The 22282-nt window shown below is 48.8% G+C and overlaps 1 protein-coding gene across 1 annotated transcript; it reads left to right on the top strand.

Annotated features, from left to right (window-relative positions):
• The first annotated feature begins 1052 nt into the window (after positions 1-1052).
• On the top strand, positions 1053-21453 carry LOC309872519 (serine/threonine-protein phosphatase 4 regulatory subunit 1-like). Its single transcript, XM_082746731.1, has 14 exons — positions 1053-1155; positions 2000-2065; positions 4284-4442; positions 5017-5201; positions 6276-6733; positions 8668-8861; positions 11383-11478; positions 12370-12555; positions 12820-12981; positions 13895-13995; positions 16162-16282; positions 17081-17215; positions 19371-19512; positions 20252-21453. Exons 3-14 carry the CDS (start codon positions 4326-4328, stop codon positions 20407-20409), a joined length of 2055 nt encoding a protein of 684 aa, XP_082602857.1. The 5' UTR covers positions 1053-1155; positions 2000-2065; positions 4284-4325; the 3' UTR covers positions 20410-21453.
• Positions 21454-22282: the final 829 nt, after the last annotated feature.

Genomic DNA, 22282 nt, shown 5'->3' with positions numbered 1-22282 from the left:
TGTTTCTTAAATTTCAAATATGAGTGAAATGATATGGTATTTGTCTTTCTCTGACTTATTTCACCTAGCGTTATACCCTCTAGCTCCATCCACGTCATTGCAAATGGCAAGATTCCATTCTTTTTGGTGGCTGTGTAATATTCCTTCATGTATATATGTGTGTTTATACATGATACACACACACACACACACACATTCGCACACACACACCACATCTTCTGTATACAGTCATCTATATAGTATATAGTCAGTGGACATTTGGGCTGCTCCCATACTTTGGCTGTAAATAATGCTGCAATAAACATAGTCTGTAGGGGCATGTATCCACTTGAATTAGTGTTTTTGTATTTTGTTTTTTTTTTTAAGATTTTATTTATTTATTTGACAGAGAGAGAGAGAGAGCACACAGGTAAGCAGAGAGGTAGGCAGAGAGAGAGGGGGAAGCAGTTTCCCCGCTGAGCAGAGAGCCCGATGCGGGGCTTGATCCCAGGACCCTGAGATCATGACCCGAGTTGAAGGTAGAGGCCCAACCCACTGAGCCACCCAAGCGCCCCTGTGTTTGTATTTTGGGGGTGAATACCCAGTAGGGCAGTTGCTGGCTTGCCTACCAGTCATTTTTACTCTCTGACCAGCTGTCACTGTGCATTCCGCCTCACCACTGCTGGGTTTTGGTCATATCACTTAAACCTCTTGGAGTGTCCTTATCTGCAAAAGTGAGGATTGGTCATACCCAGGTCATAGGGTTTGGGGAAAGTAAAATGGTCAGTACACACAAAGTGTTCGTTGAAGTTTCAGATGTACACTGGGCACCTGGCAAATGGCGACTCTTGAGCCTTAGACGGACCCTTATTGGAGTAAACCTTGAGGACTTCTTAGCCTTCTATTGATCCTATCACTTGACAAAACTCAAAGGAAGGTGTTCTCTGTGTTTACTTCCTGGCTATTTTGGCAATATTTTGAATATCAGCTTTTGCAATTTAATTAGTGTTACGTGCAATACACGTGCTTTGGTATTTCAAGTGACTCTAATTTTTCTCTTATCTATAGCTAATCTGCAAACTGGTTTCCGTGCTGAATAAGAGCACCGTCAAACACCTGCTGCTCCCTCGATTCTGCGAATTGTGTGGTGACGGGAAGTTCTTTCAAGTTCGGAAGGTTGGAACATAGAGTCTCAAAACTTGAAAAATTCAGAACGTTAGACAGTTCAAAATCGTTTCCTTGGAAGTGTCCTGACTTCTTCAGTAGACACAGGCTGGAAGAGACATGTGGCCCCTGGGACCTGAGTGAGGCAAATGTGTGGGCAGCGTCACCCATTTTTACTGAAACCAGGGCGCATGTAGGGACCGGAGACGGGATCCTGTGAGAGGAAGCCCGTTGCTGTTAGACATGGGGGGACCAGCCCTGGGACCTCGCTGGTTGCAGTTAGATGCTATCGCCCTGACATGCTTGGTCTTTCGATTCCCAGCCTGCTTTGCTCTGGGACCCTCTTACCTTGGCCGTACCGTCTAAAGCGAGCCCCTGCCTCCCTTTCCCTTTTAGTTGCTTGTTCATTTGGTTACCAGGTTCTTACCTAACCCTTTCTAAGGCCACTAGGCACCTCCCCCAACAGCCTCCCCGTCCTCGTCCTCCCCCTCCGTGCTGCGTGACTGTTCCTCTTCCCTCTGGTCTCTCCTCATGACGCATCGGCAAGAAAGATAGGCCTCATTTGCCATGCAGAGAATGTTAAGGGTCTCTTTCGCTTTATTGCTAACCAAATGCATTATGTATGGAGATCAATTAGGAGCCAGAAAGTGCAGGGATTTGGTACTGTGTTGTAAATTTTCGGTTTCCAATGCACTGGAGGCACTAGGCTGGGCCGTGTGGGCGGCAGGCTTGGTAAGTGCCTGCTGGCCGCCCGACTAGAGGGGTCATTGCCCCCGAGGCTTCTTGTTAGCTGTCACAATTTGGTAAGACAAAAAGGAAGCAGAGAATAATGGGTATGCCTCTTGCCTTTTTTAAGGTGTGTGCTACAAATTTTGGTGATATTTGTCATGCCGTTGGACAAGAAGCCACTGAGAAATTTTTGGTATGTGAAGTTTTGCCACTCGTAATTGCTATAGTGCATTTCTTAGGGCACTTTTAAAATCGGCTTGAAGTTTTATATTTATGAATCTGTTACTTTGGAATGACAGCTCAATTTTGCATTCATCAGTTCTAAATTTCTTGACTTCCAAAGCCAACGTTTTTCATGAGCATTAGGCAGCTGGTCCATGGAACAACAGGGCTGTCGCCCCAGCCCACTTTCCTGTGGGCTTTTGCTGTCGCCTCCTAACTGGTCGCTTTCCCTGGTTTCTTCTCACTGTCGAAGCCACTTTATCTGTCTCTTTTCCACTGCTCTTTCTAGAACATTGCTCTACCATCTCGCTCCTGGTCATCAAGACAAGTGGGGTTTTTCTGGGTTACGGGTTAAAATCCAGACCCTTTTTGGCCTTCCGGGTCCCCTCATAAGTGCTTTTCCAGCCTCACTGCCGGCTGTCTTCCTCAGGTCTTAACACTGCGCCGGCCTGGGCAGGTCTCACCTTTGGCCATGCATCTAAATCATGGGATGGGCAGGGAGGCACGGAGGCAGGTAAAGCCCAGGGGTCTGCATTTCTGCAAAACCCCCTCATGATTCTGATGCACAGCAGGGCAGAGAAGCATTTCACTAGCCAGTGGATGGCTTTTCAGCTCCCTGGAGGCTTCCTGCTTTTCCCCCTTCCACACCTCGGCTCATTACTGCCCCTCTCTTTCCAGTGTCTTCCCCACCTGGTGGGACCCACACTTCAAACCCAGCTTGAAGGTGCATATGCCTCTGTCAAGTTCTCCCCTTGTCTGGACTCATCTACCCACTGTGCCAGAGAGAATTCATTTCTCCCTTTTCAGCATCCCCATAACATTTTGCTCAGCGTACGTGCTGGTCTCTTATCACACCTCATTATAGTTTTGCTGATGTGGGATCTTCACCTTATCATGTTCATCTCTGTTTCCCTGGTGCCTACGCAGAGCTATGCTAACTGAGTGCTTACCACTTTTATTTGACAGGCTATCCAACCTGTATTTTTATTGGACTTTTATTGGACAGGATTTTTATTGGTCGGGACATCTAACCTGTATGGTTAGAATTTAACCTCAAAAGAGCATACTCTTTAAATCGATTTTTAAATTTAAGTTCAGAAGCTCATTTTATTTTATTTCAAGTGCAAGCCATGTCAACATAGTTATGACCCCAAAATAATTTGTTGTTGTTCCGAATGTACAGCGAGTATTGTCTTCCACTTAATGTAGCTGAAGGAAGAACAGCAGTGGCCAACATAGCAATCTTCCTGTGGGAAGACATTTCCATGAGTATATGTTCCCATTTGTGGATCATTTTGGCTGATGATTTTACATTAGGATATAAAAAACAGCCTCATTTTTAAATGATAACATTTATTTATTTATTTATTTATTTTTGAGAAAGAAAGCATGGGAGCTGGGGGAATGGGCAGAGAGAGAGAGAGAGAATCTTAAGCAGGCTGCACACTCAGTGTAGAGCCTGATGTGGGGCTCGATCTCATGACCCTGAGATCATGACCTGAGCCGAAATCGAGTCGGATGCTTAACTGACTGAGCCCCCCAGGCGCTCCATTAAAGGATAAATTTTAAAAGACGATGTGATCATGACCTTCATATAGATAGAAAGAGAACATGCCAAAGACTTTATTTAAGTCATTTATTCACAAGGGAAACAGTAGTGTCCAACACCTGGCTTAATGGAGAACTCAAAGTACCACACATGTACGGTCAGACCAAGGGATACTGAGATGACCTTGCAGGGGATTCAGAACTGTTCCACATCCAGGGTGAGAATCAAGTGCATTCCGTTGGGACACAATTTGCATTTCTGTGAACAGGAATTATTTGCTTTACTATCAGTTGTACCTTCTATCACTAAAGGACCCCACTCAAAGATCCTACTACCTGGATGGGTGAGCTAGTTGGGATATCTACTCAATCTCAAAGTCATCTCACAATTTTTCTCTATATAATTCACATAGCACTTGCTATATGAGTATTAGCCTTTAACCAAGTCATTTATTAGAATTCAAAGGTAAAGGAAATGTTTCTTTATTCTTACCATTTCTTTTTGCCTCAAATGATTCCTTTTAGACTAGTATATATTTCCCATATATTTATGGCTCTGCCTTAATTACATCATTTAAAAAGGTTCTGCCCTTCCTCAGGGTAACCAAGTTTGAGCAGCATGATTTTATTTGCTTTGGTAGATCCCAAAGTTTTTTGAGCTCTGCTCAGACAGTGTTTGGGGGATGCGGAAGGCCTGCGCAGAGTGCTTCATGGCGGTGTCCTACAGCGTGTCGCCCGAGGTCCGCAGAGCCCAGCTGTCACCCCTATTCATCAAACTCATCAGCGACCCCTGCCGATGGGTAAGTGTGGGCGGCTTGGCAGTGCTGGCCGCCAGCCGCCGCTCCCTGACTGGCCTCAGCTTGGCCTCTGGACTTGGGACTGTGTATTTTGTCTTTTCGGTTCCTACTTGGCTTACTTAGACCTCGTGGGGATCGGAGCACTTGAAATCTCCAAAGCCTGGGTGCCTGTGAAGAAGGTGGCACGTGGCACACAACCTCACGTTTGTAGTGACCGGCCATGAAAGAGCGGAGACGTGTGCAGGGAAATGCTAACCGGAGAGTTCCCTTCGCTGTTCCTTCCGCACACGTGCCGTCACGATCAGTAGTGGTCTGCTCAGGCGCTTTATGGAGTCTGGACTTATTTGATGTGGAATTAAAATTCCAAAAGTATAAAAACTGCACAATGGTACTAAGGTTTTTTTGATTTTCTGTTGCAAATAGTTGATTTGGGATTTGGAGGACAACTTAGACAGCAGTAGATCTGTTCGGACATAACTCGGCAGGCAGCGACTTGCCCAGGTGGTCGGCCAGCTGCCCGGCCGGGGGTCAGACCTGGCCAATGCCACATTCACTGCGCTGTGCTCTCTGCTTGCAGGTGCGCCAGGCCGCCTTCCAGTCCCTGGGCCCCTTCATTTCCACCTTCGCAAATCCCTCCAGGGCCGGCCTCTGTATTCGAGAAGATGGCACCCTGAGCATCCGACCACCGGCTCAGGATTTGGACTCTGATCTCCCCTCCGGGGCCCCCTGTGCGGGCAGTTCTGGCAACACTTTCTCAGCCTGGTGAGCTCTGAGCAGGATAATTACCAGGGCCCACACGGCACCTCAAGCGTCCACCTAAAATTTTAGCAATTATCTTGTCTGGAGTTTTAGTAACAGTGACCTTCTGGGCAAGATGGGATATTAGAGCTTTAATTATGTAAAGAAGCAAAAGTAATTGCAATAATGATTTTGAAACATGACTACTGGGTTATAAATAATGAAGCTACTGTGTCTCCTAAATTTAGATAAAATATTCATTGAGGGTAGTGATTAAATAACCTGTAAAGGAAACTTTCTCTTACTTTTTGATTAATGAAGTTCTTTGGATAATTTACATAGGCAAGATGTGAGGTCTCCCAAATGGCTGTTTGTGCCCTGGTGTCACATGCCCATAAACCCAGGATGTTATCTGCACGCACAGGTGACAGTCCCGACCCACTATTAGTGGATGCTATCCCGCCTTTCTAGTAAGTTCTAGGTGATTGATCTTGGAGTTCTTCATCTTTCCTCGGAGGTCGACCGGCACACACCAGCCAGACTGTCTGAGGTCATCGCTAAGTGGCTCTCCTGTGCTAATGTCCTAGTGGAGCAGGAGAGTAGTGCCGCACAGCTCAGAGGGTATCCATCTTTTCACCATTGGTGCTCCCTCCCCTCTGTCCATCTCCACCCAAATTCACTGAGCTCCTGCTGGTGTCCGGCCTGTGTGCGGCACCTCTTCCTCGGGACTCTCCCAGTGGTTTCGGTGGCTTTCGTGTCCCAGTGGCTGCCCCCTGGTGGAGGTACTGACGGCAGGGAGTGCCTGTATTCTGCCCACTAAGGCAGACGCCTGGGCTCATCCACCCCTGGGACAGAACGGAGGGACTGGCTGAACGTCTGCATGGCATCTTCAGCACGCATGATACTCCCGAGGAGGGGGGCAGTGGGGACTGACTGGACCTTTTATGCTCTTGTGAGATTATGAGCTTCTGGCCCTAGGAGTTTGGATGGCCAGGTAGAGAGGAGGACGGGGCTTGGGAGGATGTGGGGCTCACGTTCTCCCATTTTACTTCCAGTCCATTACATGGTGCTAAAAGTACTCCCTCCATCTTCCCTTAGTTCCACGAAGCCGGTGCATACGGAGCCAGACCTGCCCACAGGAGGCACGCCAGTGGAAACCGGTGATTTCCAGCGGGTCGTTAGCTCTGATGGCCTCAAGGCAGACTCATTAGAAGACTCTGCCTTGGCTGGAGCCGAGTTGACCAGGCTTTCCCCGGCGACCAGTGCCTCCTTGAAGCTCCCTGCTGGGAGTGACCTCCCCATCCACAGCCTCCCTGGACCAGGCTCCTCTACCTGCCCAGAGGGTCCTGAGGATGTATTCAGTAATTTCTTTTATTGGCGAACTCCTCTCCCTGACATAAGCAAGGACCTAGAGCTGCTTCTGAGTGAGGCTGGGCCCCAGGAGGAGGGCTGTAGCAGGCCCGAGACTGTGCAGCACAGCTGCGTGGCCAGGAGCGAGATTCAGAAAGTCCTTGATAGTTTGCAGGAGCGTCTGATGAATGATCCCGATGTTCAAGGTAAGCATTGTCTGCCATGATGGAGGAGGAAACAGGGGATCTGAGGGTTGTGTGCTGGCTAGGCCATGTGCCGCTGCGCCTGCGTGTACGTGTGCGTGTGTGTATGTGTGCTCACTTCGTGTGCACTGTGCACGGATGGCCAGGAGAGGGTCTCTCGGCCTCAGCGCCACTGTAGCCCTGGGGACCTCTGTGCAGGGCAGCTGTGCGAGGCTGAAGGTCGCTCAGCGAGGATGGCAGGTAGCGTGGGGGTGTATCTGTAGCGCTGGAAATTTTATTAGCTCCTCAGACGCTCTTACATCACTTCCTATGTGATGGGGCTTTTTCTAGGTACGAACAACTAAGGATGATGCTCCTTTCGGAGCTTATTAGCTCAGCCCTGAGCCAAACTTTAAGGTTTTTGTCTTTGTACAGCAAGCGAAAGTACAACTTCTTTGGGGTGTTTTTCATGTTATGACTAGTGCTCCCACTGAGCGTCTGATCTGGGAGCCAGCCTCGCGATCCATATCCATTATCACGCCTCCTCTTGCTCTAAACAGTGCTATATTTGTATTCTTCCTTGGGTTGGGGAGATCGGGAAAAACAACACTTGCTGCTGTTGCCGGGCAAAGATTTGTGAAGCTTTCGGGAAAGGAAATATGAAAATCAAGTTAGTCCTGTGATTATTCTTTCTCTTTAAATTTATAAAGGAAATTAAGTCAATGGTTGCCGAAGGAATGAGCACATGTAACATATCACTTCTAATAGCTATAGACAAAGGTCTGTTTTTGGAAACCACATTTCTAAAACGGCGTTCATGTCAGTGCTGGGCCCCAGGCCGGGTGCTAGGCAGCAGTGACAGGCACATGGTTTTGTGGAAGGAGCTCCATACACTGCCACCAGCACAGGCTGTGGCGGGGGCTGGGGCGGGAGGCTGTGTGACGCGCTGTGCCGGCACAGGGTGGGACGCCTGGCGCCAGAGGGAGTGTCTGGGAGAAGACCTTGCAGAGCGGGAGGCATTTCATGTGGGCCCCAAAAGGTGACAGCTAGGAATGCACTGCAGAGGATGGGGAGGGCCCTTGAAATCATTTGTAAAATCTTGCCTGTGTGTGCGTGCCTCGTGTCCATAGTTTTTGTCAGAGCTCAGATCGATCCGTGACCCCAGAAGTTTCAGAAATAAACAGCATGTTGGGGATTTGGGGACTGGCTGCAGCTGGAGACGTGACTCGGGCCATCGGGAAGGACCTGGTGGGTTGCACTAGGGAGGTGGGATCTTGTCCTGGGCTGAGTGGGGAGTTAGCTATGAACTCTGAACATTTTAATGAATCTTGAGGTCTGTTGAAGTTAACTTGTAGAAAGCAGGATGTAGGCACTATTTTGTGTGTGTGTGTGTGTGTGTGTATCTGGAGATGGACATCAGATTGTTTTTACAGAAAAGTGTGTGAAATTTGTCATCTGCTGTTAGGAGGGTCTCGGGCAGTCACGCGGTGGACAAATGAATAGTCCTTGGGGCTTGGTGAGCGAGATCTGTACTCATCTCTGTGCACAGAGATGGATCGATTTCTGTGGGTATTTGGTGTGGGGAGGAGCAGGACCCCCTCACGGAGTGCGTGGACCTCACGGATGCTGGCCTTCGGAACAGCGCGTTGTCTTTCTGTGAGAGATGACGGAGGTGAACTCTGACTGTCCTCACTGAGGCGTTTCGAGTTCAGATTTGATGCTCTGTGCATGGCTGGCGTTTAGTTGGAATAGTTAAAGTTAATGGCCGTAAATATCACCACCTCCCCGAGAGCTCATTCTAGGACTCCAGGGCCCGCCCACCGCCGGGACAGATGTGTTGACGGTGCATGCGTGTGGCGTACCTGCTTCCAGACTGGCTTGTTGCAAAGACCCTTCTCAAGTGAATCCCTACAAACCAAATAAAGTTATTAAAATTCTTCAAACTTCTCTCCCTGCAGCTCAGGTCCAGGTCTTATCAGCTGCTCTGAGAGCCGCACAGCTTGACTCTGTGAATGAGCCCGAGCACCAGGGGACGGAAGGTCGGAACGAGGGGTCCGTTGCAGCTCCCAGCCCTGCGCCTGACAGTCCCATGGCTCTCTCGGCTTCCTCAGCGCAGAAGGAGCCCTCGGAGCCCAGGATATTACGAAGCACAGTGAGTGTTTGCCCTGTCCCTCTGCCGTGGAGGGCGTGACAGAGGTCACAGAGCTGCGTTTTCTTTTATTACTATATCCTGGCAGAGATGATAAATGGCAAATTTAATTTTACTCTTAAGGTCATGTTTTGGATAACGAGACAACCAATCAATCAGGTGATTGATAACCCTGACTCTCCTCCACCAAAACAGAGTGGGGAGACCCCAAGCACCTTCCTGCTTCTTCAAAGATGTCGAGTCTCGGGTCTTTGTGGGGATTGACCATATATGTGCCAGTTTCCCTGCTGCTTTACAAGGCGGGTTCTGCGGCCCCTAGAGCTGAAAGCCAGCCTCGGCCTCAGCAGGCGGACTGCCACGTCCAGCCCTCGCTCCGGCGATGCTCATTGGGCACGTGGTCACCCCAGTAGAGGTACTGCCAGACATCAGAGGAGAGACTTGAAAAGCAGCTCAGCAGCTTTTATCATGCAGCCTGGAACTCGGCCCTGTGAGGTGGGGACTCGGCATCCAGGAAGGGGTGGGGGCCGAGGCTCTCGGGCACTGGCAGTCTCCATAGCTTTCCAGCTCATGAGGGCGGAGGCTCTGATGCCTTCTGAACTCCTAGTGACCGGCTCTGACCGCTTTGAGCTGGGGTCCTCCCCAGGCCAGAGTGAGACTAGAGAATTAAAATCCGGGTGGGGTCCAAGATCATCAAGTCCTGGGCGCGTGGGCATCTCCTCCTTTCCTGTGCCGTTGCGGGTCATGTCTTCAAGCCCGTGGTCTCTAAGGCCAGAGTACCGATTGTCCCACCATCCTGCGATGGATGATTGGATCCTAGCAACAGAATGAACTTAACACCTCCCTTCCCGTCTAGGCCTGTGCCAATGAAACAAAACAAAAGACCCACTTAGAAGCCTGAATATAAAATGTTTAGGAGTTTGTGATGGTTGTCTTTGATTCGTATAAAATGAGGGGGTAACCTATTTTGCTGGTTTATTTTCAGAAATAGGCAAGAAAATGGTTGTTACCCATGTTGCCTAGAATGTGGAAGTCACAGGTTAGGTAGAAAGGCATGGCTATGTCCTCTGTGGTGGAGACCTGATCGGACTGAGGCTTCTTCGTCACGTGCAGAAGTGAGAGGAAGGGAAATGAGCAGATTCTTCCAAGTTGGCTCTGCTGCCTGAAGGATTTTTGAAGGGCTCATGCAAGCCGACCTTCGGTTTATGTTGTAAGATGTCAGGGCTCTTGAATTTGTGGCTTGATTCTTCGGTTCCACTGGGAGCAGTCAGGATGCTTCCACTTGCAAAAGAAGGAAAAGGAACCAAAAAACTCCCAGAGCTTAGTTGGTAAGGATTGTGTCATCTCGCAGAGACGACAGAAGAGTGGCTGAGGCCGGGTGGCTGGTTAACTCGGCTCTTTGGCATTGACCCTGCTCGCTGTTTTTCTGCCCTGCCTTCTTAGCACACCACCTGAGTCTTGAGATGCCCTTTGTGGGGGATGCGGGGTTGGGGGGGGGTGTTGGTTGCTTCTCGCTGGTGTCTTTTGACTGCCCGGTGGCTTTTGGGGGAGATGACCTCACAATGCCAACTGCACTGAAAACTCTGGAATCAGATTAACTCCCAAAAGAAGAACAGTGATTATTACACATTAAGGTATATGAAGTTACGAACTTGGAGAAATTGAGGTCTTAGGTTATCATGCCCAAATATTTCTGTTTTATCCTGTCCTCTATTAAAATAAGCAGTATATTTCACTGAAAATCTTGGGAATTGAAGGCTGTGGTAGCATGCCTCAGAGCAAACGAAGCATCTATCGGTGTATTAATCGACTTTCCTGGATCATATATTGAGCTGATTTGTCAGGATCCATTAAGCTGGTAGACAGTATGACATTTCAAGTGCACGTGGGGACCCGTGTGATGGGTGGTGGAGAAGGTCAGGTTCATCTCCGCTAATGTAATCAATGATCAGAGACCAATATGTCACTGTTGAGTGTTCTTGCTCATATTAATTGTTAACCTACTGAAAAGGTTCATCAGCAAACATTAGAAGTGTTTGTACATGTGAAAATCGAGGATAGTTTTCCAGGTAAATACTCCTTTATGGGCCACGTCTTCCCGGTGGGTCCGCACTGCTGCGCGTCTCCAGCTCCCCAGAAGTACTGGATGCGCTTGCTTGCCCTGCCGTCTGCATGGTTTGTGTCTTGGTTAACCATCCCAGGACCTTAGGCCTCAGAGTGGTCAGTGCAGACTCAAGTGGTGGCTTCTCACGGACATCCACCTGTCTTCTGTAAAGGCCTCAAGCAGTCTTGAGATGAAAAATGCATCATATCTGTTTGCTTTGGCCCTTAAAATCCCTGACCACACCCTCCATACCTGTGCAGTTGTCTTTTTTAACATCTGGAGAGAGACCCCTGGCTCCCAGGGAAATGCTAGTCGTGGTCTGCGGCAGTCATTTCCAGCACTGAAAGCGGATTCTTTGAGGAAGAATGATAAAATGGCTCCGTGTTTGGGGTAAGTTGGTAACGTGTCCAATCAACTCTGCAGGACCCCGGCCGACCCTGCGGTGGAGCCGTTGACAGTCTGGAGACGGAGCAGAGGCATCTCCCCGCCCCAATTAAGGAGAATAAGTCTAAATTACAGGTTTGTTCCTTGAAAAGAAAAGCAAAGAAAAGCGAAAAGAAAAGTCAAAATGTCACCTTTTCTGGGAGTTAAATTTACGAACGGCCATGGGAACTAGGTATTTTTCTTCCGTCAATATTAATACATATCTTCACTCCTTCTTTGTGTTGCTAATATTTCCTCTCTAACTTATTAAAAAAAAAAACAACAGATTTTAAAGGAGTGCTAAAATCTTTCGAACAATCTAGAACAGTATTTTAATAAAGCAAGTCAAATAGGAGAAAAACCTGACATCTCTGCATTGCGTTCGTATTTAGTGTCTATTTCTACAAGTCATTTCTCGTAATCTGAAAAGTTTTTGACAGATTCTTTGATTGACCTATGTTTGGCTTTGTTTTTTCTTGTGGATAGGCTCTTGTGCTATGTAAGATCTCTTAAATGTTTGAAATTATCTTATCGCCTTGTCCTGACAGAAGAGAAGTAAGTGGGTGTTGTTATAGGAAGGTGCTGTCCCGTCAGCTGGAAAAAGCCATTGACAGCGTGCCCCGGCTGGGGCTCTGGGTGCTGGGCAGCTACGAGAAAAGATCAGATCGTTTCCATTCTCAAGAGCTGTGTGCATCAGACTTAACCCAGCCTTGGTGCCCAGACAGTCCTCTGAGCCATCAAATGTTAGACGAAGTGAGAAAAGATGAGTGTGGGTCTTGCTTTGCATGATTTGGTCCAAGTTGAAAATTTCACCTGCAGACAAGAAGGCCACCCATCTAGAGCCCCGAGCTTTTCGGAAGGCCTCGGTTTCCCCTGACGTCTCTGCTTTGCAGTTTTCACCCCCAAATCCCAGACTCCTTTGTTTTTCTTGAGCACGCTCCTTCTTCCCTGCGAGCATGATGGTTTCCTTTCTCCACTGTTTCCCAGGACATAATACCTCAGCCCCTGCTAGATCAGTACGTGTCGATGACCGACCCTGCTCGCGCCCAGACCGTCGATACTGACATCGCCAAACACTGCGCCTACAGCCTCCCGGGGGTGGCACTCACCCTGGGCAGGCAAAATTGGCACTGCCTGAGAGACACGTACGAAACGCTGGCTTCCGATGTGCAGGTAAGAGGAGCCCTTTCAGAAGCACCCACGGAAATGGGGCGGTCCATCTGCTGGGGAGGAAAAGGGGCACGCGCGAGGCTCACTGGCTTACCAGTACCGGCTGCGGGTGCCATTGGCATATTGACGGGGCTCCGATGAGGCGAAGCCCTTGGCGGCCTGTTCCCAGGCAGCATCAGGTTTATTCTAGAAAGGCCACTTACTCTGTTGGTGATGTGGCCTTGTGCTTGCTTTCTGCGGTTTCTCGGTCCTCCTGCGCACTGACAGTGGAAAGTGCGTCGGACCCTGGCCTTCTCCATCCACGAGCTGGCTGTGATTCTCGGGGACCAGCTCACAGCTGCTGACCTGGTGCCTGTCTTCAATGGATTTTTAAAGGACCTGGATGAAGTACGAATAGGAATTCTTAAACACCTGTATGATTTTCTAAAGGTAGGAAGAAGGATTAAAAAGGAAAAACAAACCTTCCCTCTTCCAAGCAATTCTTAAAGCCCGGCCTGTGGAAAGAGTCCGTGGACAACCGGAGCAGTAGTCTGGGTTTCTTGGGTTCAGGGGTATCGTCCGGAGGCTTGACACTGGGTATTCTTGTAGTGATGGGTAAATATTTTTTTTATCTTTCCTCGTAATCTCCCTGTCCCTTGGAATCCTAATTCTGTGCAGTATGGTAGACATGTAGCCTCGTTGGCTCTGTGAGGAGGAAGGAGCCCAGGCCCTCTGGGTCACACACGGTATGCCAAGAGTCACCCAGGGGAAGAGCCCAGCTGAAACCCAGTCTCAGTTCTGCCTGAAGGGCTCTCTGCAAAACATTGCTGCTTCCCTGCTTGCCTTCTTAATTTTTTTCCTAAAGGGATGATGAGTGTAAAAATAAGACTTTAAAAATGACCTGGAGAAACTAATTACTTGCATCTGCATGACCACGAGCTGCCCTTGACGGATGGGGGTGCCTGATGCACTGGGCTTGGGCTAGCTTTCCCCTCGTGGTGCCGGCATAGGCGAGCAGAGCCAGCTCCCCGGGAAGCAGCAGCGGCCTTGTCTTCGGAACACACACACATACGTGTTGTTTGCAGGCAGGAAATTATGAGAGAAGAAAGAGCTGGGGGCATGTGGAAATCCACAGGCCCTCCCCGGGGGAGAGGTGGGAAGCATTCAGGGGTCCATGTGAGAGCTGTTCCCAGCAACGTTAATTCACAGCCACCCCGGGTGACGGATGGAGTTCAGGGCAGTAGGGGAATGCCCAGTCCTTGCCAGGGACAAGTGCAGAACTTCAAGGGTGATCAGACAGTATATTTGGGGTCATTTTGAGGGGCTCTCTATTTTTATTTATGTATACATTTTTAAAAAATAGTTGCTTCACGAAGACAAGAGGAGAGAATATCTTTATCAGCTTCAAGAATTTGTAGTGACCGATAACAGCAGGAATTGGAGGTTTCGATATGAACTAGCAGAGTAAGTAAAACCTGTTTGGGGATATGAGAAGGCAAATTAGATGGAATAATTCTTAATTTCCCTACCTTATAATTGATTTCTAAACTAGCAGTAATAGTGTTCTTGCGGATAAAGAGATTATGTTTTTATTCAGGGATAAAGTGAATTCCGAAGCTCTAAATTACAAATACCACGGTCTCCGGGGAGACATTCATTTTCAGATGCAGACAGGGCTCGAGTCACTGTGGAATTAGTGTGTTCTGCTGTTCTCTAAGGCAATTTATTCGAACCAAATAAAAGATGAATCACCCACTCTTCAATATTTTCCTGTTAATCAGAAGAGTTTTTGCCAGAGCTTTCCTGAACATTCTGAGCGCAGCCCTCTCTGCAGGGCACAGCGTGGCGTGTGCACTTCAGCTTCTAAAGAACATGATGCGACAGAGAGAGACAGGGGAAGGTCTCACCCAGACCAGACGATTATTAGATAAAAACGTCGCCCAAGGTGGCTGCTCTCTGTGCGTCATTCTGTGTGTGAAGGGCTTATTTAATCCCGGCTTGTGCTGGCCAGAGGGGTGCAGAGGGTGGGCGCTCTTCTCTAACGGCCACCGCTCTGAATAAGTCTCCGTCCCCAGGCGTGCCCCGTGCTTTGCCACGTGTTCTGCACAGTGCCCAACGGGTTTGGTGGCTGTGGTGGGTGGCCGGGTGGCCATTTGCCCCTTGCCCAGGCTGTCTCTCCCCCAGCTTCAGTTTTCATTTTTCTTATGCTCCACTGGAAATGTCTCCAATCATTGTCTTTGCTGTAGAAATCCATCAAGCTTTTGCAGCTATTCAGGATATGATTTGGCCTGTGCCAGGGGCAAACTAAAAGATTTTCTCTTTGCTGTGATCTTTAATCATTATGCTTAATTTGAGAGATTGAGCTTTTAGTCATTATGCCGTGTTCCCGGCTTACTCGGAGACGAAAACAGGCCCCTGTTTTCCATGAAAGCCTCGCGCCCTCTAGCGGCCGTGCGCGGGAACTCGGCCAGGTCCGCCTCTGCCTGGGCGACCCGCTTCCCCGGGGCCGGCGGTGGGGGCCGGGGCTGGGGGCCGGGGCTGGGGGCCCGGGCTGGGGGGCTGGGGGTTGGGGGCCGGGCCTGACTGATCCGCTTCTCCGGGGCCAGGGTCGCGACCAAGGGACGGGGGCCGGGCTGACCCGCTTCCCGGGGACCCCAGGGCGGGGGACAGGGCCGGGCCGGGGCTGGGGCCGGGGCTGGGGCCGGGCCGGGCCGGGCCGGGCCGGCGGGGCTCGCGCCGCCCACAGCGTTATCTCGGAGCTCTGGCTATCTTCCATCTCGGCCGTGGTTATTGAAGCCGGGCCCGCTGATATGAATTCCGTGCTCCCCCTGCCCGTGATATTGCTCTCATTTTTCTGAAAACAGAGCTTTTCGATATGAAAGTATTCACCGGCACCCCTGGTTTCTGGTTCTAACTTCCTTCCAATCTCTTTTTCATTTCCTTTCGCCGCCCGCGTGGAGGTGGTGCCATTTATTTTCCTCCCGCTCCCGCGTCCCGGTTTGCAGACAGTGGGAGCCGCGGCGGCGCTCCCCGGGCGCGGGGCCGGCGCGGTTCTCCCGAAGCGGACCGTCCGCGCGCGGGGGCGCAGGCTCGCGCGGGGCCCGCCGCCGGGGCCGGGCCGGGCCGGGCCGGGTCGGGCCGGGTCGGGGCCGGGTCGGGGCCGGGTCGGGGCCGAGGCCGGGTCGGGGCGAGCTCGGCCGCCGCGGGCTGCGTGCCGGGTCTCTGGGAACTCGAGCGCTGCCTATTTTTACCTTATCTGATCTGCAAAGTTTTATGTGCTTTCCAGCCGATAACCTCACGGGGAAATGTCCCTGTTCACAAATTCCAAGGCCTCTGTTTTACAAAGTGTAATTTATTTCCTTCTTGTTTGATTTGTTTGAGTGCGAGATGAGGAATGGAGATTTATTTTTTTTTCCACTTTTCTTTGCATGGCATTTCACTCAGCTTCTGCTTTTGGCATTTCACCGCCGGAAAGTCGTGCTGGGTCTCACTTGCCTTATCTCCCAGCCTGGCTAGTTTTCCCTGTAAGACGAAATGAGAGTAAAGAGAAATTAGTAAGGAGGTTTTTTTGTTTGTTTGTTTGGTACCCCCCAATAATTTATTTATTTATTTCTTTTTTAAAAATTTCAGACAGCTGATACTCATTTTGGAGCTCTATAATCCCAATGATGTTCATGATTACTTAATGCATATTGCCTTAAAGTTGTGTGCAGATAAAGTTTCTGAAGTTCGGTGGATCTCCTTCAAACTAGTAAGGAATCATGGTTTTTTTGTTTGTGATTTTTGGAAGTAGGAACATTTATTCCTTCCATTTTAACTTCTTTGATTTCTGCCCTTGGTTTCTCTGGATACCTAGGAAACCAGCCTTTAAATTTTGAAATTAGTAAACTGTATTACAGTTTTATCAATACATAGCATAGTTTTTTTTTTTTTTTAAGCTGTATGTTTCAGTGATAGAAATTAAAGATAAATCATTTTACATGAGAAACCCTTCAAACCATGGCTCAGTGTTCCCTTTAAACTCAGACTGGGCTTGACTCAACAGCATGGCTTTGTAGAAAAGCAGTCAGTGGGCAAGAGCTCCAACGTAGAGAACTGGTTCTGTCTTACTTGGGCTCACACCAGCTGAATACCGTGTGTGGGGGGGTGTCACTTGAAAATTCCAGTTTACTAAGGTACTCTGATGCTATTACAAGTTTACAAAAATGACATGTTCTGAAAGGTAATGATTTAGTTATTATGCAAGGGGCCATTTTCTAAAAATCGGAATCTTAAGATTAAGAATGTATTTTTCTAATGCCGGGCCCTTTCTAAATTTTATTTCTAAGAAGGGTTTCACGTGGCTGAGTGTGCATATGTGCATTGCCATGTACTTTAACATCCTTTCCCCTCTGTGTTCTAATGATGACTGTGACAAAAATTAACCTTCTCCCTTGCTTATAAATTCATTTTAAATGTGCATAAACATGTGTGTTTTCTGCGTTGAGTAGGATTCATGACTCAAATGGATGGCAGCATTTTAAATGTGCTCTTCTGATATTTCCCACAGGTTGTGGCCATTTTACAGAAGTTTTCCTCCCACAGTGAGAGCGCGCTGGGGTTAAGTGTCATCAGTGAGCTCGTCATCAGGTTCCGGCACTGCGCGAAGTGGGTGGGAAGGCAAGCTTTCGCTTTCATTTGTCAGGTTAGCACGGCCTGGGGGGAGTCTCCCCTGGGCTTATGTTGCTGTGGACTGATACCAGATGCACCAGACACACAATCCCAGCCCTGAAAAACCAGCTGGGAATTTGGGGACCAGAGGACCGAACCCCTTTATCTCCCGGGAGATTGTGATCGGCCCAGTCAGGCAGTGATTGGCCCAGGGTTACCCAACCCGTCTGTGCATTCGTCCTGTAGATGCTGGCTGAGTGGTTCCTGTGTGCCGGGCGTGTTCTAGAAGCTCCTGCTCTGCCGGCACCATCCATCTGGTGAGGTGAGGCCGAGGCCCAGAGCCCCGCATCTGCCGTGCCCGGTCCCAGGCCATGGTCATTCCCGGCACCAGCCCTCAGCCAGCCGCCTGGGAGGGAAGGCGGGGCCAGCAATTGGGCAGAGCTCCTGAATCCCTCTAGAAGTGAAGTTCATGTCAGCCTGTCCAGCACCTCACGTCACCCTCTCCACTTTGTGTCCTGGAAATGGGGCAGGTTCAGTTTTGCTGGGGCCGATGGCTGCCATTTCTTGGACTCCTCATACACCTGGTCCTCAGTGGTAAAATCGGCCATGGATCAAACACGTCACACCCATGTACTTTCAGACCAGGTGTTTTGGGTGAAGCAGTTGAAGCCCAGAGAGGTTAAGTAACTTGATCAAGAGTGCACAGCAAGTGTAAAGCCGGGATTTTTTTTTTCTGCTAATGTGCTATTTAAAAAATTTTAAATTTTTTCCCATGCACATTTTCAAGCATGTACAAAGGTGGGGGAACAGCACGGACTCCCCATGAACCCATCACCCAGCTTTGCCAATATGACAGTAAAGCTGTTACTGGACTCTAGCTGACCCTCATACCCTCTTCCCCCACCAAAGGACTCACCAGGGCCCCCTGTCGGGCTGGCCGGGCATCACAGGGTATTTTGGCCCTCTGCTTTGAACCGGCAGTGGGTGGCCGGTGAAATGCCAAATTCCCAGACCACAGGCCTCCCATCACAGACTTCTGTAAGGAAGACGCCAGTCCAGTCATTTTGTGGAGAAAGGGGTAAATGAGATCTCTTTGCTTTTGTTTTTTAATTCTTGATCTGAGATTTAGAAAATCCATGATGAGACAAAAGGAAAAAAAATACCCACTAATTTTCTTCAGGAAAAAGGGGAGTGTGTGCGCTTTCACGAATTATTAAGGATTTAGAAAACCCATGATATGAGACAGACCAAAGGAGGGGGGGCGTCACCTGATGGTTATTTCAGTGCGCTCTGGGGAGAGAGCCTGACCTTGGGGGCTGGCGAGGGTCTGTGCTGTAGAGGTGACGAGCCACTACCTCTGCGTGGCCTCAACTTGTGAGAAACAGTTCATGAACACCTGGTGCTCTTGTCTCCCTGTGGCGGGAAGGTCTGCAGGACTTTGAATGAACAGGCCTGGCTGGGACTCGGCCCCTGCTGGTGCTCACAGACCCGGTGGCCTGTGGGTGGCACCTCACGGGACCCCAATTCCCTGCCCTGTAAAACTGGGCTCATTCTGGCTTCCATAGCCTGCAGTGAGACACAGGGTTCTGTCAGAGTGGCAGGGAGCAGATGCTGCTTGTCCTCACAGACACAGTGTTTGTCAGGGGGTCACAGAGAGGGCCGGGCCTGCACTGGAGTCTGGGGTCAGGTCGCCCTAGACAGGCCTGGTACCCGAGTTCTGGTGACTAGCAGAGGGGAGGGCTCTCAGCTTTCATTGGTGGGTGCTTTGCTAGATTTTTTGCAAAATGTTCTGCCGTCCCCGGCACATCCCCCTCATGTAGATGGGGAAACCGAGGCCCAGACAGGTGAAGCCGCTTATTCCAGGCCATGAAGCCAGTAAGTGACCAAGTTAGGTTTGAAGCTAGGCCTGTCTGACTCGAAGCCTTTATTTTTCCATCAGATTTTACACCACCTAGAACCCAGTCTTTGGTAAGGAATTAGAAATTGTTAACTATGTTTCTAACCAAATTCAGTGGTTGAGATTTTAAGATTTGGACACACACACACATACACACACACACACACAGTCCTCAGACCCACAGATCCCGAAATTACTTCTTTGGAATCGTGGAAGGGTATGTTTTTAGAAGAAACCGCTGACCACTGTGGAAAAGTGTCGATTCTCTGGCTGTGGCTGTCTGTCCTGGCAGGCGGTGGTGGACGAGGAATGCATCCCCGTGGAGCAGTTTGTCGAACACTTGCTCCCCAGCCTCCTGAGCCTGGCCTCCGATCCGGTGCCGAACGTGAGGGTTCTGCTGGCTAAAGCTCTGCGGCAGACGCTGCTGGAAAAGGGTATGTGGACCGTTTTTTCGAACTTACACATCTTAAAGCTCACCAGGCAGTGCACTGCCAGACTTCCTCTCTAGGAAATTGCACGCATGCTTCAGACTTTATAAATCCATGTATTAACTTTTATGCAGAATAGTTTGTTATTTATAAAATGTTTGAGTTTTCACATTTAACAAGCTTCATGCTAAAATGCAGAACTTCACACAGTCTTCTAGAAATGGGGAAGAATTTTGTAAATGTTAACGATGCAGAGAGCACGAGCTGCAGCAAACATCAGCCTTAATTCCCAGGAGGTCTGGAAGCAGTCACTGTGTCCTGAAGAGGACGGAGCGGGAGACTGTGTCCCTCAGCCGTTGCAGTGGCGCCTATGGCGCGCAGGGGGAGCCCACCGTGTCCAGCCCGACCCCGCAGGCTCCTGTCTCCCTGCTTCGCGCCTCCCGGCCACCCGCGCCCCTTCCTGCCCTCCGTGCACGTGCAGTTCTTGCCTAGTGGAGGAAAGGAAAGATAACGTGGGAAGTTTTTAAATTATAACTTTAAAAATATGCGTACAGGTTCTCAGGAGTCCATCTTTGAAATTTAGGAAGTTACTGTGACAAAAGTCATTGAAGGTCTCACGTGTCTGGTTATGCTATACAAGTGCTTCCTTGTCCTGAGGTATGGTTTGCAGAACCCCCAGCACTCAGGTGCGTTTGGGAGCACTGGGCACGGGCACATGAGCCAAACTCCTGTGTTCTCTCTCCAGCGTACTTGAGAAATGCCGGTAACCCTCATCTTCAAGTCGTTGAGGAGACTGTCCTGGCCCTGCAGTCCGACCGGGACCCGGATGTGTCCTTTTTTGCCACCCTGGAACCCAAGCGTCGGGGCACCGCAGACGTGCGACTGCTGGAGGGACGGAGTTAACCGCCCTGGGCTCCCACGCACCCCAGGCCCACCGCACGTGGGCGCAGACCACTCGCCCCCGCTTGTCAGGGGTCTCACCATGTCATACCTTCTGAGGGAGGAAAGAGCTCTGAAACTTTGAGGACAGGCACTCAAATGACCTCTTTCCCATGTGCAGCCCCAGGGACTGCCCCGGGGATGGGCACCACCCTCTGCACCCCTGGCTGCTGACCTGGAAGCCTGCGACTGGGTTGTAGGACCACGTGGCAGCTGGGCACAGGGGTCCAGATCGCCTTCTCCATGACAGACCGACTATGATTTAAAGCCCCCTCCTCCTAAAATAAAGTAGTTTATTAGAAGCTTTTAAGTCTTTCAGAGACTTGCATATTTGGCTTCCCTCATGCTTTCCTGTAAAATATAGTTTATGGTATTGACATTTTATTTTTAACAAATAATGTACATATGTAAATAACTCTTGACAGGAAGAAAATATACTAACGTAATATCAGCCTCCTATCAGTGAACAGAACAAATACATCATTTAAATTTATGCTCCACTTGGAGTTGCTGCAAATATAGCCCGATTTGTTTACTTTTGAAAAATGTGATAGTTAAGGAAATCTGCTGAAGAATGATTTATGGAAGTCTTTCTAATATTGTACTTTTGTGTAAACTGTACTTGGAAATTTTCCTCAGGCACTTATCCCTCCCCTTCTTGAGGTGACTGTATCCGTAAAGATCCGTACAGGCCTTTGACAGAGGCAGAAAGAAAGATTTTTCATTCTTACGTGTATTTATTATCCTACGTTTAAGAATGCGGGAGGGAAATTGATCATTGAGATGCAGGATATTGACTTTACAGCTAGCTGATGCTTCAGGATCTTTAGCAGAGACTAGGAACCCGCAGTCCCGATCAGTCCATATACTTGCCAGGGATTTGGGGTTAAATTATGGTGTTTCAGATTTCATTCTTCTAAAATTTAGACCAAGATGCTCTAGAACTTAAATGGTTTTCATGAATAACTTGAGATTCTATAAACGTTTCATTAAATTCTGTATAATGTGTAGGCTCACGTTATTTTTCTTGCTTCTATTTTTAATCTTGAAAGCAGGCACAAAGGAAGGAAGGAGTGGCCCATTTGGGGTTCAAGAGCTGGCTGCAAAGGGCATGTTGCTATTGCTGTGCTTTCCTTGGATCTTTTTCTTGTCCGTCTTTTCTTTCTCCCTTTTCTTAAAAATAAAATTTCTGGAGCTATATATTGAATTTCCTGGTATACAGGATATTGTCTCCCTCCCCCAAGTTCCACTGAGCTGATTCTTTAAAAAGAAAGGAAGGAATCTATACCGTGCCAAAGAAAATAAGGTACATGTGTGAGAATTTCAAATTGTAACCGGGGTGGCATTCGGGCAGCCCCAGCGGAGCGTGAGCTTATAAACTGTGGAGGCTACCTATTAAGAGAAACAAAAATCAGTCAGTCCATCTTGTGTTCAATATTTACTTTAGTAAATATTGAGTAAATAGGAGATACTGTTTTCGCATCAGTAACAGATAATTTTTAGTGTTTTTTTTTTTTTTTTTATTGTTTAGAAATTGAGGTTGTCATATAGTTAAACTCTGTTGACCAGGCAGCAAGTAGAATTATCACCTGGAATTTTGTATTCTGTGCAGAGCTTTGCTTTCCACTAAGGAAAAACAAACCACCTCAGTTTGTGTTGCGATGCATAGAATTTGCTGAAACAGATGTGCTTGTAGAGATTTGTAGACTCTTCGGTAAATAATCCAACCTTAAGAAAAGTTGAGTTTACTAAAAATGGTCTATAACTTAATATGAATGCCTTTCCAATGCAACTTTTTTTTTTTTTTTAATGACTGTGCTTGTATTTCTCTGCAAGA

This window comes from Mustela nivalis, assembly GCF_964662115.1.
Source record: "Mustela nivalis genome assembly, chromosome: 8".
Taxonomy (NCBI): Eukaryota; Metazoa; Chordata; class Mammalia; order Carnivora; family Mustelidae; genus Mustela; species Mustela nivalis.
This window is presented reverse-complemented; position numbering and strand designations above follow the sequence as displayed.